Source organism: Falco punctatus (genome assembly GCF_963210335.1).
Source record: "Falco punctatus genome assembly, chromosome: 9".
Classification (NCBI taxonomy): domain Eukaryota; kingdom Metazoa; phylum Chordata; class Aves; order Falconiformes; family Falconidae; genus Falco; species Falco punctatus.
In genome coordinates, this window is record NC_137589.1 from 4,851,047 (window position 1) to 4,865,678 (window position 14,632).

At 41.5% G+C, this 14,632-nt stretch overlaps 1 protein-coding gene across 2 annotated transcripts in view; it reads left to right on the forward strand.

The window, feature by feature from the left end:
• Positions 1 to 14,632, forward strand: part of CPXM2 (carboxypeptidase X, M14 family member 2) — a 101,898-nt gene that overhangs the window by 26,351 nt on the left and 60,915 nt on the right. For both annotated transcript variants that reach the window (XM_080403131.1, XM_080403132.1), the window contains 2 exons: positions 163 to 272; positions 7,933 to 8,072. In XM_080403131.1, coding sequence (XP_080259257.1) covers positions 163 to 272; positions 7,933 to 8,072 — 250 coding nt within the window. The remainder of the gene's footprint in view (positions 1 to 162; positions 273 to 7,932; positions 8,073 to 14,632) is intronic.

The following is a 14,632-nucleotide window of genomic DNA, read 5'->3' on the forward strand; positions in this document are numbered from 1 at the left end:
GTTTGTGCCAGCTGAGGACCCCAGCCAGCTTGGCACAACTGAAATCCAGAAACTTTGAATACTTGTTTGGTTTCTGTTGTGGATTTTGTTGTTTTGTTTGGGGTTTTTGTTTTGTTTTGGGGGGGGTTTAAATTAAATTTTAATCAACCTTTTGTTTTGTAGATTGTCCTCCACTTGGTCTAGAGACATTAAAAATTACTGACTTCCAGCTCCACGCCTCTACAGCGAAGCGGTATGGCCTGGGGGCCCACAGAGGAAGGCTTAATATTCAGGTAACATCGATTTTTTTTTCTCCTGAGTGGGAGAATGGCTGGAGGTTGCACTGCTGTATACGGAGAACCCCTGGATGGTTATCCTTTCTGACTACTTTGTCAGCTCATGTAATTCAAATGAAGGGGAAACACTGGAATTACAGAGGTGAAGCAGGCTGATGGATAACCTTTAGATTCGTGGGGCTTAGGCAGAAAAAAACTCCAGATTGAGCGTGCTGAGGGTGCAAACCCAAACAGACCTCTACGAGCAAGCAGAGGTGGGGGCAGCCCAGAACTGCTCCCTTCCCAGCTGCAAGAGATCCCAGCTCCTTTAAGAACCAGCCTGGAAGGGAGCTCACACAGCCAGCTGGGTTTTTTTTGTTGTTGTTTGTCTGTAGTTAATGACAATGGTTAATTGAAAGTGTGGTTTCAAGTGAAGAACTTGCCCTAAGGCAATTTCTCAGAGGCAATGATTATACTACCATAAACCCTTCAATTCAGAAGTCACTAGCCTACAATCTCATTTAGCTTCTTTTATTTAATATTAAAGATGTGCTTAGGTGCTTTGCAGGACCAAATTCTATTTTCCCATTTCTTATGTTTATGTTTTCCACTTCATTAGTGCTCTTTTCTGAAATACAGTCTTTTCCAATGTAAAAATGTTACTTTGGGATTGACGTGCGGAATTAGACTCTATAACTCGAAAGTTATAAAGTAGGTATGTTTATTGCGCGCAGATGCACGGGGGATCGCTCCTCCACAAGCGTGCATACCCGAAGTGACGAACCATCCCACATTTATACAATGAAACAAATGAATATTCAATTAGCGCCTATACATATTCGTTACCTAAACCCCGCTTCGTATGTTAATTAGCTTATCAGTCCGTTTCCTGGAATGTGGTGGTCTTGCAGGTTTGTGGGTGATTCATGTTCTTGTGACCATCCGATCTTCTCCAGCAAGGAGACTTAGCACTCCCTCCCTCTAGATAGCATTTGAATGTCTCTCATCTTCTCTCATTCTCTTTTAAATAGCCCCTTTGTTAGAGAAAGAAGGGCAGGCGTCTCCCCGTCTCCCCTTTGTTAGAGGAAGAAGGGCAGGCGTCTCCTCAAAAACTGTAGTTGTCTCCTCAGAGCTGTGTGCCGGTGTGACCAGACACCGCACCCATGACTAGTCACCATACCCACATTCCTTGAGCAGACATATACAATCACAGTCGGTGTTAAGCGTCCCCATTTCACACTATTTCTCCATATCAGGATGACAAAGTACAATGTTTAAAACTTAAAGTCATAGTCATAAGGATTCTAGCGCCAAGTCAGCAATGACAAATCCCTGAAGTTTATTTATTAAAGTTTATTTATTTTATTTAGGTTACCTTTTATTATTAGACCCTCTGTTAGATTTTTTTTTCTCCAGCTGAAAGGGTTTGCTAGCTAATGAACTAAGACTGGGACTAGGAAGGATCAGTGCTAGTCAGCAGTGCAGTTTCACCTGGTGCCCACCGCAGTGTAACGGTGGGGGGCTGCTGGGGGGAGGGACCACTTGTGGTTAAAATCCCACCACGTGGCTACCTCCTCTTTGCCTCAGCTTCTTCTAGTGCCTCTGTGCAAGCAGCTCTGTGAGCTTCTCGAGGGGGAAAACTGGCATACACACTTTTTTTTTTTTTTTGTGTGTGTGGCTGTTTTAATCCACTAATGCTGGTCAGAAATCTCCATGAGCCACTTTGCCGTGCAGCCACACAGAGGACAGAGCCAGCTGGAGGTGAGTGACAGGAGACCAGCGCAGAAGCAGGAGTGGGGTCATCCTTTCCAAGTGTGCCAGCGTGTGGGTACAGCAGGGTGGGTGCAACATGAGGTCTTACCTGAGCCCTTCATTTTTAATTTCTTTTGAGGTCTGAGTGGGGTCATTTGCATTTCTGCTTGACGTTCTCTGCTAGGAAAAAAAAAAGTCAGAAACTCAAAAATAGTATACAGTTGAGATTCAGATGTGTTCTGTAGGAATTTTCAGTTATTTTATTACAGGTTTGTTAACGTAGTGGCATAAGATCAAGGACTGTGATTCAAGCCTCTGAATTGGTTATAGTTCCTCATTTTTCCTGCTGGTGTTGAAGTTCCATTTATTTAAACACAAGAACAACCATACAGGTTTAGACCAGAAGTCCATCTAGCCTGGTGTCCTGTCATCACCAGTAACACTGCACTAAAATAAATGGAGAGGTGTAAGAGTCTTACCTATGGATGATGTTTCCCCGAAATATAGCTCGGAGCCTCCAGAAGAAGCCTTTTGCAGGCAAGCCAGCAGAAGTGAGGTGCCACTCGGGTCTTTCTCCCTGCAAGCGTCAGCAGCTCGGATCAGACCAAGTGCATTTCTTTTGGTGGCCTCTCTCCTAGGACCTCACAGCCCCTGCTCCTCTCGTCCCATCTCCAGTTGCTGCGCAGCACGGATAGCAGCCGTGCCTGCTCGTTGCAGCTGTAATCCTTCTGCAGGTTCTGTGGCGACGGTTTCTTTGCATTTATTGGAAGAATGAGCTCTGCAGCACAGGGGCTGTTGAGCTGTCCCTGGAGTGTGCACAGAGCCATGGGTGAGGGACCTCCTGTCCAGTGCAAACTGGGGTTTTAGTCTTCTCCATTCAAAAGGTGGTGGCTTTTTCCTGGTGAACAAAGGCTTCACAATGACACGCTGCTTCTTGGTGCAGATTTTCATATTACTAAAGGGGGTAAAACTTGGAAGCCTCATCTTGTTTTATATTGCTTTACACGGGGCAATTCTACGTGGGTTGATTCTCCTTATCATCCAAAAGCTGCTTTTACCCTTTTCTGATATAGGAGCTTACCTGATCGCAGGTCTGTGGGAGGCTCACATACAAATAACCCCACAACATCTGGCTTACAGCAAAGTGATTTCTCTGGCTTTCCTTGTTTAAATGTAGCCCCTTTTCTCTGCTACATCTTTATCTCTAATAAGCTTTCAGTAAGGGTAAAAGCTTTTGATTTGAGGATTACAAGAAATCTTTATCTGTATAGTATAGAAACACTAATTCCCTAAACTCCTTGACCACTTAGAGTTACTACTATGACGGGCACAGTTGAAAGTATGGACTTGCATTTATTTTTCTTTAGACACCATTGCTTTTCGGATTAGCTTAAAATTAATGGCACTTAAAATTTTTTCAAAGCTGCTTAGAATTTGCAGATCTCTTCCCTGTCACTTGGGTTTCAGTGCTTGATTTTACTTTGCATTAAGACTTTAAATACTACTGAAATTCAGAAGATAGATGCTTATAATCAAGAATAGGTACTACAGGGGGCTGACCTGTCAAGTGGGTAATGAGGTCCCTGATGATTTCTGTCTGCTGCTCAGAAGGGAGGGTTGTGGCACGCTGGGGAAAGGCAAAGAGCACTGGTATTCAAACAGCTGTGTTTTCATGCTGTTTAATAGTGTGCGTGAAGAAAAACGCTTGGACCAAGCCAGTGAGGCTCTGAGAGTCCAATATTCTGCTGAAGTTTCCCCGGCGCACTGTGCTCTGTGTGGTACTGAGTCATTTTATGGGCTGCTGTCCCTGTGGCATGGTCTGGGTATCTACAGTGCCATTGCGATGTTCATGTGACTGTTGTGTTCCTCCCTGAAATAAGACAAAGCTCATGCTGCTCAACCTCATCATCTGATGTGAAGTCAGCTGAGAAGCTCAGGGCTCACCCCAGGTAACTGGCATTACCTCAGGTCACAGGGAATTCGCAGAATAATTAAGATTTTCAAAGGCTTCTGAGGGTTTGGGTCTTTTTCTGTTTAGATCATTCGAAGCGTATGAAATTAATCAGTCCGTGTATGCTTTAGTCCAAGGAAGGACAGGCTTAGCAGGACTGGATAAGACGTTCTAGGATCTGCTTCTCTTGTGACCTTGCACCTGAGTTTGCTCCTGGTCCTGTATAAACGTGGTGATTAAGCCGGGACCTCCGGAGGGCAGGAGTGATGCTACTAGAGCCTCATATATGGGAGATCTAGCCTGCAACAGCAGTAGTGGCACAACCAGTAGTAATTTAGCACCATCAGGAAAAATAATGGCATAAAATAATATTCACTGAGGCGCTTTGCCTTCAGGGATAAGAGTCATTAGTATTTGTCACTTGTACAGTAATTAGCAGTGGTTAAAACCTGGAAAAATCAGTGAAATTATGTTTCTTCCCCTTCCCCATTTTTCTCGTTGGAGAAATCCAAACAACACCGAAGATTAACCAAGTACTGCAATCATGTATGCAAATAAGCAGGATATAATGCTTTTTGTTTCAGTTCTTCGTTTCACTGTTTCTTTTGCTTGTGTTTTGATAATGGAGCTTTTCAAAAGGCAAAATTACTGAAGTTCGAATTTCAACCTGTGTGCTTTAATTCTCTGCTGGCAGTGGTTGCTATAAATACCTGTGATGAGTAATGCTTTTTCTTCTTTCCCTTCCAAACTTTCTATGGTAATGTTTGTGATCACCCTGCTGGGAATGGGGAAGAATTTAAGCAGAAGTGGTTTGATACCAGGTATATTTTTACTGCTGCTCCAGCTAACTTGTGGCAGAAGACTGAAATGTCTTTCTTCATTTGAATACATTTAGGCAGTAATACCTTTCTCCTCGTTATAGAATAAGGCTTTTGGAGCACTGGTAATGTGGGTAAGTGTTTATTCTGTCTTGCACATGTCTAACTTGGAAGAGAAACAGGAATAAAAATCAGACATCGTAGCCTTTGTAAAGGAATTGTAACCTTTTGATTTCCCTTCATCTTGACTTCTGGGTACGTAATAAGCAGTGGATTTATTTGAATCATAATTTTCAACATTCACATTTATAATAACTTATTCAGGACTGACAGAAAAATGTCCCTTTTCCTATGTCATAAAGGTACTTTTTCATAATACTCTGAATATTGAGAATTGTTTTTGCATTTGGCCGCAAGTGAAAAATAAGCTGGTTTAGACTTTGAGTTACCCTTGAAAATGCAGTGAAGGTACAAAGGGTTTGCTTAAGACCTAGTCCTTACTTCTAGTTTTCATTAGTTCCTCCACTCTCCTACATATGACGATAATGGATGTGTTTAAAATATACAGCTTAAAGTTATGCATGTCATAACTTGAATCCATTATCTCCATTAATTCAATATGCAATTTTAAAATTCAAGTAAACATGTTACTGAGAAAAGGAATCTTGATCTATATTCTTTGATTGAATATTTGATGATAATTGTTCTCATCTTCCAAGAATTAATATTTTCCCAATTAATTTTAATAGCAATATTAGCTACTCGGTATTTGATTGAATTTATAAGCTTTTTTAAAGTAAAAACAATATTTTGAAATGTCCATAAGGCAAATTCAAAACTTCAAACACCTTAAGAAAGAAATACAGGCTTGAAGCTTGAAAACAGAAGTTCTAACATAAATTTACTGGGATTCTCTTCCTTCAGAAATATCTCTAATAAGAACTTCTCATTGTCTAAACTCCTCCTTTTCAGGTAGTACTCTGTGGTAGTTATACATAGACACCTGCTTCTTTTTACCTAGTAAAAATATTCTTTTAGCTTCAGAGAGGCTGATGTCAGGAAATAAGGGAGCAGGAAGAAGTAGCAGCACAGTTTCTCTTTTTTAATACCCTCTTTGCCCCGTTTAAGGACATAGTATTTTAAGCTGTAAATATGTCCTTTAGATTCCTCATATTTAATATGCAGCTTAAACATACACTTAGCTTTATTTAAGTCCAGTTGAAACCATGGAGAATTGAGTATGTAACTAGGGTTTTGTAGCAAATAAGCTCTTCTTTCTCTCTTCTGCTTCCCTCTCCTCGCTGTAATGTGGCGGAGAGGTTGACAACCTGAGGAGCACCACACCGATGGGACATCCTCAGCCTGCCTGAGGACCAAGGGACCCAGCTGAGCAATGAGAGCATTGGGGTACTCGCTCTGTGGACAGTGGTGGAATTTCATCAGTGTGAAAGGGATTAGCCTGGTGCTGGCTCAAGGTGCTCTGCAGATCTTAACGCTTCCTGGCAAGCACTGGGTGTAAAGCCTAAGGCTACTTCAAATTCCATCTTATTTTAAAATGCGTTGAAACTTTTTCTTGAAAAAGCTTGTAACTCAGGTCAGTGATCATCTTTATATTCTTATGTTTTCCCATTATTTGGTTCTCCTTGAAGAATTTATCTTCTATTGTTAATAGGTTTTTTATTTATCTTATACTTTGGCTTTTATACAACCTTCACTTTAAAATATCAGAGTTAATACGTAGAAGTAGTTGGCTTAATGAAATTTCGGTAGAGGCAAACAAGTCATTTTTAAGCTGCCCTACCTCAGATTTGAATACCTGAGAAAATGAGAAGTTTTAGGAATCTGTGGCTATGATTTGCAGCACTTCTTTTTCAGATGGCACCAGGCTCACATTGGGAAAAGGGATTAACAGCTGCCTCTTCTCCTCGTGTTAGATCCACCCAATGCCCGTTTTGGTGGAAATGGTCTGTAAAAATGGACATAGACAGACCTGTCGATCTCTGCCATTGCAACCCAGCTATGACTGTAATATCTGTTAATGCTGCGCAGTGGGACACTGAAGGATAATTTGGGAAATTTAATTGACAGTCATGTTCTTGGGTATTTCATTTATGTTTTACATATACACAAGCACTAACTGAAAATATACCACTAACAGGCAGTAGCTGTATACCAGAGCTTTAAAATCCATCTCTAATATGAACTTACACAGCTTTCCAGACTCTTCATTTATTTTTGGGAAATGTTTAACGATATCCATTCTTGGAATTGCACGGATGACAATGACAAATCCACATAAACACAGATGAAAGCTCATAAAAATACATGTAGCCTCGGAGGACCATATGGAAAAAACTTCTGTGCTCTCTATGACAGTAGTCAGCATGGTGCCAAATATTTCCTGGGCTTTAGTAATAAGATAAATATCTAAAGACCTCAGATGCTATGTTACTTTAAATGCTATTTCAGATGTATTTGCAATACAGCTTACTCAAAATACCTTGCAGCTATTTCTCTGAAAATGTTGAGAAGGCTGTTCGTGGTGTTTTTTCCAGCATAAAGCGGGATATATGTTGCTATACAAGTTGGAGTGCAGCTTGAGATTCCTGAATTTTTAACCTTTGACACCCTAGTGATGAAAATTAATAATTCTGGGACTGAAAATTGGTGGGAAATAGTGTTATTATTTCCATACGCCCTATACTGTCCTCTGCTGCTTCTGGGGAACAAAGATGCTCTAGTGATGACCGTTATTTACATGGGTTTGGAGCTGGATTTTAGGACTTTCATAACTCTAAAGACCACATGGATTATTTGTTCTGGATGAAGGCTCTATCAGGCCATAACCACAGACAGGTGGAATGAACTGAAGCTCTGTTTATGTTTTCGAACTCTAACTTAAATTTATATGTAATGGTTCTTAGTTTTTAAAGGGACTTTGCAGAGCTTCCCTTCTCGCTTTGAGTAAGGAAATAATTTGGTCACTCCATATAGCTGTTGAGAATGACAGTCTCAGGGGTCTTAAACTGGTGCCAAAGGGGTAAATGGAATGAATGATGACTTCATGTGTTCTTCTTTTTATTATTTTTTTCCCCCACATGAAAGACCTTCAGTTTCTTGGTTCTGATTTATGAAGACAGTTTTGCCTTCTTTTCAGGCAGGTGTTAACGAAAATGATTTTTATGATGGGGCTTGGTGTGCAGGAAGAAATGACCCATATCAGTGGATTGAAGTAGATGCTCGAAGGCTAACAAAATTCACTGGAGTCATCACACAGGGAAGAAACTCTCTCTGGTCGTAAGTACATGCTTACTTTTCTCCATGAGATTCTGAGCTTTCAGACCAAGGAATTCATGTTGTATTGTGTTTTGGTCCTTTAAGGAAAAAATAATGGAAATGCTGTGCAACATCAAATGATTGAATGGAGGAACAATAAAAGGCTAAGTGATTATATATGGCATAAAATACAAGTTTAAGGATGGTAAACTTCTATAGTTAGTATCTACATCTGGCAAAGCAATAGGTGTGATTCTCTCAGATTATATGACTTTATACTCACCTTGTCAAATTTGCTTGTCTTAAATTTCCTCATTCTTTTTCAGTATTTAACATGTTTAATTTAGATAGTAGGTTTTTTTAGAAATTAGTTTAAAATAACCACTCATCTTTTGGTATTTCCCAATAAACGGGCAATCACCAAATAACTGGTAAAATTCCAAAACAACATAATTTTTAAATGAGCAGTTAAAACAAATTTTATGTCATACTTTTTTGTTGTTGTTCTGAAGAGGAATCTATATTATAACCAAAACCCACGCAGTATGCGTTGAGCAGGACTGCAGTGTTTGGTAGCAGGCGTGCTGTGCTGTGTGTATGGATGCTGGGAAGGCTCCATGGAGTTTCAGCCTGCTTGCTTAAAAAGCTTTTAGGAAGGAGTGCTTGCCATGAGCGAGTTGCCGTGAGTTGCCTTGCTGCATCAGTTTGAAGAGGCAATCCAGCCACGTATCGCCCAGGAACCCAGCTTTGGTGTGATAGTGCTGCCCGCTTCCAATGCTGAAAGCATTTGTGAGCTTTCTGGTTACTGCCTGTGTTACAGAACTAGTCTGTGGCACAGGGAAATAAAAGTTTTGCACAGACTTGTGTGCATATACTCGTGTGTGACCTGCTTCTGTATGTAGGTGCTCAGACGGCTCTGTAATACAGCCAGTGTGAATGAGATGGGAATTGTATATAAGGAATAAGCAATCACCTGGCATAAATGGGAACTGGAGGCGAGGGCTTCTTTTTTTTCCTGATCTTTACCGTGTTTGTTCAGTCTCTTAATTTCTGGTTGAGTCTCACTGCATTATGTGAGCAAATAACCCCACTTGCGCCGCTAGACCTTTTGACCAATTATGCAAGAGATGCACAGCCTTAGATCCATTCTGGTCAGCTCTCTCACTTAATAAAATGAATGTGCAATATGATAAAAGGCAAACCAGAAAAATACCGCCATACCTAAGAAAAAAAGAAGAGGTGGGGTTTTTTTCCTTCTATAGTTTAATTTTCTGCTTTTTTAATTTTATTTCTTTTAATGTTGCTGTGGGAGTAGGAGCCTTTTCGGCAATAAGGTTTCTATACTTATTCCGCATTGTTCTGTGTTAGGTAGATAATTACTGTAGCAAAGTCTTATTCTTCTGTCATACTCTTGACATTGCTGTTCCTATCAACACTAGTGCTGCACGGCTTTGTCTTGTCATATTGCTATTTTTAGTTCAGCTCTGCTGCGAGTTTACAGCAGGACTTGATGCTCTATTTATAGTTGGTATTCACAGTCAATTTTTTTGGGTTCGTTTTTAAATTACTGAATCTTGCTTTTGCCCTCTTGAAGAGTTGGTGGGCAGAACCCTGAAGGTCTGCAGGAAGAGCAGAGCTGGTGCTGGGGGAGCAGGTCCAGTCTCCTCCTGGGTTGTTGCTCGGATTTGTGGAGAAACAGGCACATTTCTGCCTTATAGGAGCAAAGATGGTTTCAGCTGGACCAGCTGCACTGTGGGGCAGGCTACTGTCTCCGGAAAAACATGCCCTGTAACACTGAGCTCTGCCCCATGGAGAGGGCAGGGGAGTGGGGACAAATAGCTCCAGGAAGGGGGTGACCTCCTTGCCTATCTCCAGCTTGCTCACAAGAGACTGCCATGGAGGTGGCTTTCTTTGTCCAGGTGTGATAGCCTCCATCTCTCTTGGTGTCTTTTGATACAGTCTTGTCTGTGGGACTTGCTTCCCTGGAGATCCACCTCATTTTCTCTCTCCCCTCATCAGCCTGAACAGATAAAACCAGTGTAGTTGATGTTTCTGTGCTCTGCTTCTGCATCTGTAAGCCCCTCAATTTTTAAAATAACTTGGTGCTCCCCAAGGTACCAAAGATGCTCATGCTTTCAAAAGAGCTTAGACTGAGGTATGTAGCCCTCATCTGAGCCAAGAGCGGTGTCCTGGGGTTTCCATAGTATCGGCACCTGAGAACATCATAACCAGGAGGATGGCAGATGCTGCTTTCTGGATTAGTCATGTTGCTGCATCTGAAAGGTGATCTCAGTGTGACTTTCTACCCCAATTCTTTCCAGCAGTCAAGAAGGTGAAAGAAAAAGGAAGAAAACATGAATCCTGGTGCTGGGGAAGAGTGACACAAAGGGGACCTGAATCTAGACAACAGTAGAGACCCTGAGCTTGGAGCAGAAGTTGCCTTTGGGTGGGGTTCAGAGGCAATGGTGGAAGATTTGGTAGTCACAGCAAATTTTGGGGACAATGATCTGGCTGTAGTCATGGAGGTTGCATGCGATGAACTGGCTTTTGTAAGCCAGTCCAGGAGAAACAGGCTGGTAGGACTTCTGTGGGAGCGGGCAGGTTCTTCTGTGACCATATTGCTGTAACGGGCACTAGAAGTGAAGGGGACTTATTAGATTCCTTTTTTTATGCTTCGCTGCTGGCTGTATTGGTATCAAAAAGGACTGTTTATGATGTGAAAGTCTGTACAAAAAGATGCCACGCTGTTACCTGAGGCACCTTCCCAGCTTCATGAGCTTATGTGACAAGAATATACGGCTTTCGTAACTAATAGAAACATGTTGAAGAATAAGATTATTCCAGGTAGGAGAGCCAAAAAACACCCCTCTGATCTGTGTTGTATTAGAATCAAAAGCCTGCCAAGCTTGAGAGCCAAGGTAAAATTTTTATTTAAGCCTTGGAGACTTTCCCAGCATTATATTAAAAAAAAAAAAATAAATTTAGACACCGGGATATATGCTAGGTTCAGCAGTGCTATTATGTGATAGTGATAAAGAATTGGAAAAGCAACCCTTTTTTTTCTCCCTCTTTGTATTGAACAAGAAACTTTGTTAAAGTGGAAAGATGTACTTAACTGGAAGTCCTCTCTGAGCTTCTGCCTGTGTCAGATTTGCACCTGTCCTGATCCCTTTAGCTTCCTGCTGCTGACCTGATGAGGATGTGTGAAATGACAAGGGAGGGCAGGCAAGGAAAACCCACTGAATCCTGCATCAAATAACTGCCCCTCACTGCAGAGCTGCAATGTTTGAGTTGTTAGCAGTCTGGTCTTGGATTCTGCTTGTGTGACTGATGCTGTAGCCAGAGCTAGTATACTGGTGGTGGGAGCAAACTTTTACTCCTTTATAGCAGCACCGGCCACAGCAGTCTGGTTTTGCTGATGGCCCACTTCACCCAGAGACAGTTTATTCACATCCAGCCTTGCTTTCTGGGGTTTTGGAGCTTTGTAGGCAATGATGAATTGAAGGATGTACTTGACACAATGCAAAGAACACAAATGCGTGGGGTGGTCACTTTCTGGATGTTGGCAGGAGCGGCTTGGCCTCAGTTATCCCTCTCCCCATCCCAACTGGAAAGGTGCTGGTTCCCAGCTGAACTTCCCCTGGGGCTGGGGCTCTACCTGCCACCCAGGGCTCGTGCGTCTGAGCCTCCAGGAGGGAGGCTCCTCTTGAAAGCTCTTGAAAGCAGGGGGGACCTGCCTAGAGAAAGGAGGAAGCTGTGCTTGGCTAGTGATGGAAACTTGGATTGTTTAATTGTTTCCTTTTTAAGGAAAAAGATTTTTGAGTCAAGTTTGCGCTCAGACCGCCTGCTGTGAATTCCATGATAGTCACGTGGAATCAAATCTTTCTGCTTTACTTGTTTCCTCCTGTAACGAGCAAAAACAGGCTCTGAACCAAAATCTCCTGGATTTGAGGAGTCCTTCCTTTTACCAGTCAAAGCAAGGACACAGCCTCGAGGGCTGTTGCTGCTCGGGCACCTTGGTCATTCTCAGGAAACCTGAAATCAAGGCAAAGCGCTCTTTTTACCATTGTAAATGGCAAACTCTGCTTAGACGATCCAGAATATGCCGAATTTCACAGATAAAGTGGTGCCCACCTGCAAGAACCAGCACTTCTTTTTGGTGTTTACACTAAAGATATCCAAAACCCAGGAGTGCCGCAAGTGTTGATTGATATGAATAAAAGCTAACACCTCAGGAGTGGGAAGAATACCAGTTCCTCCGTACAGACCGAGAACATCTGGAGCCGGGAGTCTCTGGGCAGTGAGCGCACAGTTTCACTATGGATATCCAGCAGTCGATAGCAGGCCATTGCTGATGCCTCTCTGCAGAACTGCTTTGTTTGCCTTCTCAGGCTAGCGAAAGTTGTGAGTGATGTGACCTTTAAGGAAGGCATGTGACATCCTCCTCTGAGAGGTGAATGATGCCATAGCTGGCCTACAAGAGGGTGTATGGCTGAACATTTGGGGGAGAAATACAGTATGTAATTCCTTACATTGCTGCCAATAACTCTTTCAGTTTTATGAACTAAGTATCTTTAAACAACTGTTCGGAGCTGTCGAGTGGGACACGGGAAGCATCAGTGTGGAATCGTGCCACATATTTAAAACAATGATGTGATAGTTTAAAATATGCACTCTCTTGACAGAGGGAAAGAAAATATTTATCACTCTCAGCAGTTTGGCAAAAATCTAAAAAACATGTTTCCCACAACCCAAACAATCTTTTGATAATTCAGCACCACCTTTCTTGTCAAGAGAAAACCCACATGTCTAAACAGAGAGAGAGTGTACACCGACTGTAATATAAAGCTTCAGACTGTTTCAGCAGAGAGGATGTTTTGACTTTTAGAAGAGGATGCAATGTTTGAGTGAGATGGATTTGTAACTTGATGCATTTCCTTTAAATTAACTTTTCAACCATGTTAAAATATGCACTATCACTGCACATTATGAAATAATAAAATGACAACAATAAGAAAAAGCATGGATTAAATGATCTGTGCAGAATGCTCAAATTCCAAAGCAAAATTCTGAAATTTTTAGGAAAAAAAATCAAAATAGACTTCCTTCTCAAGTATGTTTTCTTCAATATTTTCCTGAAAGGTTTTAAGATTTTAAAATTTTTTATGCAAGATACTAATCTTTCAGAAAAAAAATATGGGTTGGTGGGTGGATGTGTGTGAGCAATTTTCAAAGTCTGATTTGGGTAGGGGTTAGTCCATACACCTGGTAAACCTGCAACAGCACTCAAAACGTTTGTTGGCTGGAGGAGATGATAAATCATTGGTGGTGTTAGCTGGAAGGAATAATTACAATTACTTACACATATTGCTTGCTTCTAAACTGACATACTTTTAAACTGGTCACTCTTTTTCATCACTGTTGAAGCTATTTTAACCAGAAGCTAGCGTAGCCACCATTACACATTCCCTACTGTGTCACTTGTTTGATTTCCTTGTACTACTCTGTAGGGATAACAAATAATAAATATCCAGCAGATCTGATTCTCTGTGTGATCATGCTTTTGCTAAAGACAAGATATTTATAATTGAATTGGGGGGATATTTTTGCATTTTTTTTATAGTACATTCTCATATTCAGCCTTCTGTATGAGATGTAGCTCTTCATGATCCCCCAGCATACCTTTTGACAAACTGCCCTTGGGGCATTGTAGGTCCGTAGCAAGCTGGGTACCTTCCAGAGATAGAGGATAAATTTAGGTCAGTGCAGTTTACTTGCTTCTAATTTTGGTGGTACAGCATTCTGCTGTTTCTTTAGTCACAAAATGGATGTGTTGCCCCAAATTTTAATTATTGCTGCACTTACTGACAATTCCTCAGGAACTGAGATTCACTTTCATGGACAATCTGTATGTGAGGATTGCAAGGTGGTGAACTTTGTTGCTTGCAAGAGGGTAAAAAAACCTTTCTTCCTCTGCAGTTTATCAGTCATTCATGCTATTAAGACTATGGTCTCAGTAGTAAGATCAGCTTCATGAAGAGATAATCACATCAGCACCTTCATTATTCTAATAATAACAGTATAAAGAGCAGTGATAATCCTTTTGGTGTAATTGTATTAGCATTTGGGACAGTGTAGTGGTTACTCATAGGTGTTTAAAGTCGTTTCTGCAGATACCCAAGAGAATGATTTTGCACTCTACACATGAAGAAGGAGCAAAATACAACAATGGCGCAATGCTGCTTTTGAAAGCATAGTGGAATAAACTGTTGATCCTGTCCAGCTCCCAAGGACAACAGACATACTTGGTGCAGACTTTCAAAGCAGTACCTCCTGCCCCCACACAGAGGCTGAGAAAATACTGATGAAACTGCAGCAAATTCAATCAAAATGTCTCCATGTTTTATCCAAATTCTGTGCTAAAAAAACCAGCTGCTGTGTCCTGACTTGAATTGTTACGGTACACTTAACTGGTGCCTGGGTGACGGGACTGCAGAGATCATTACAGCTTCCCCAAAGTCAGCCTCTCGTGCAGTGAATTGTTCCAAATTCACTGAAATCATATCAACTATATCGATCTG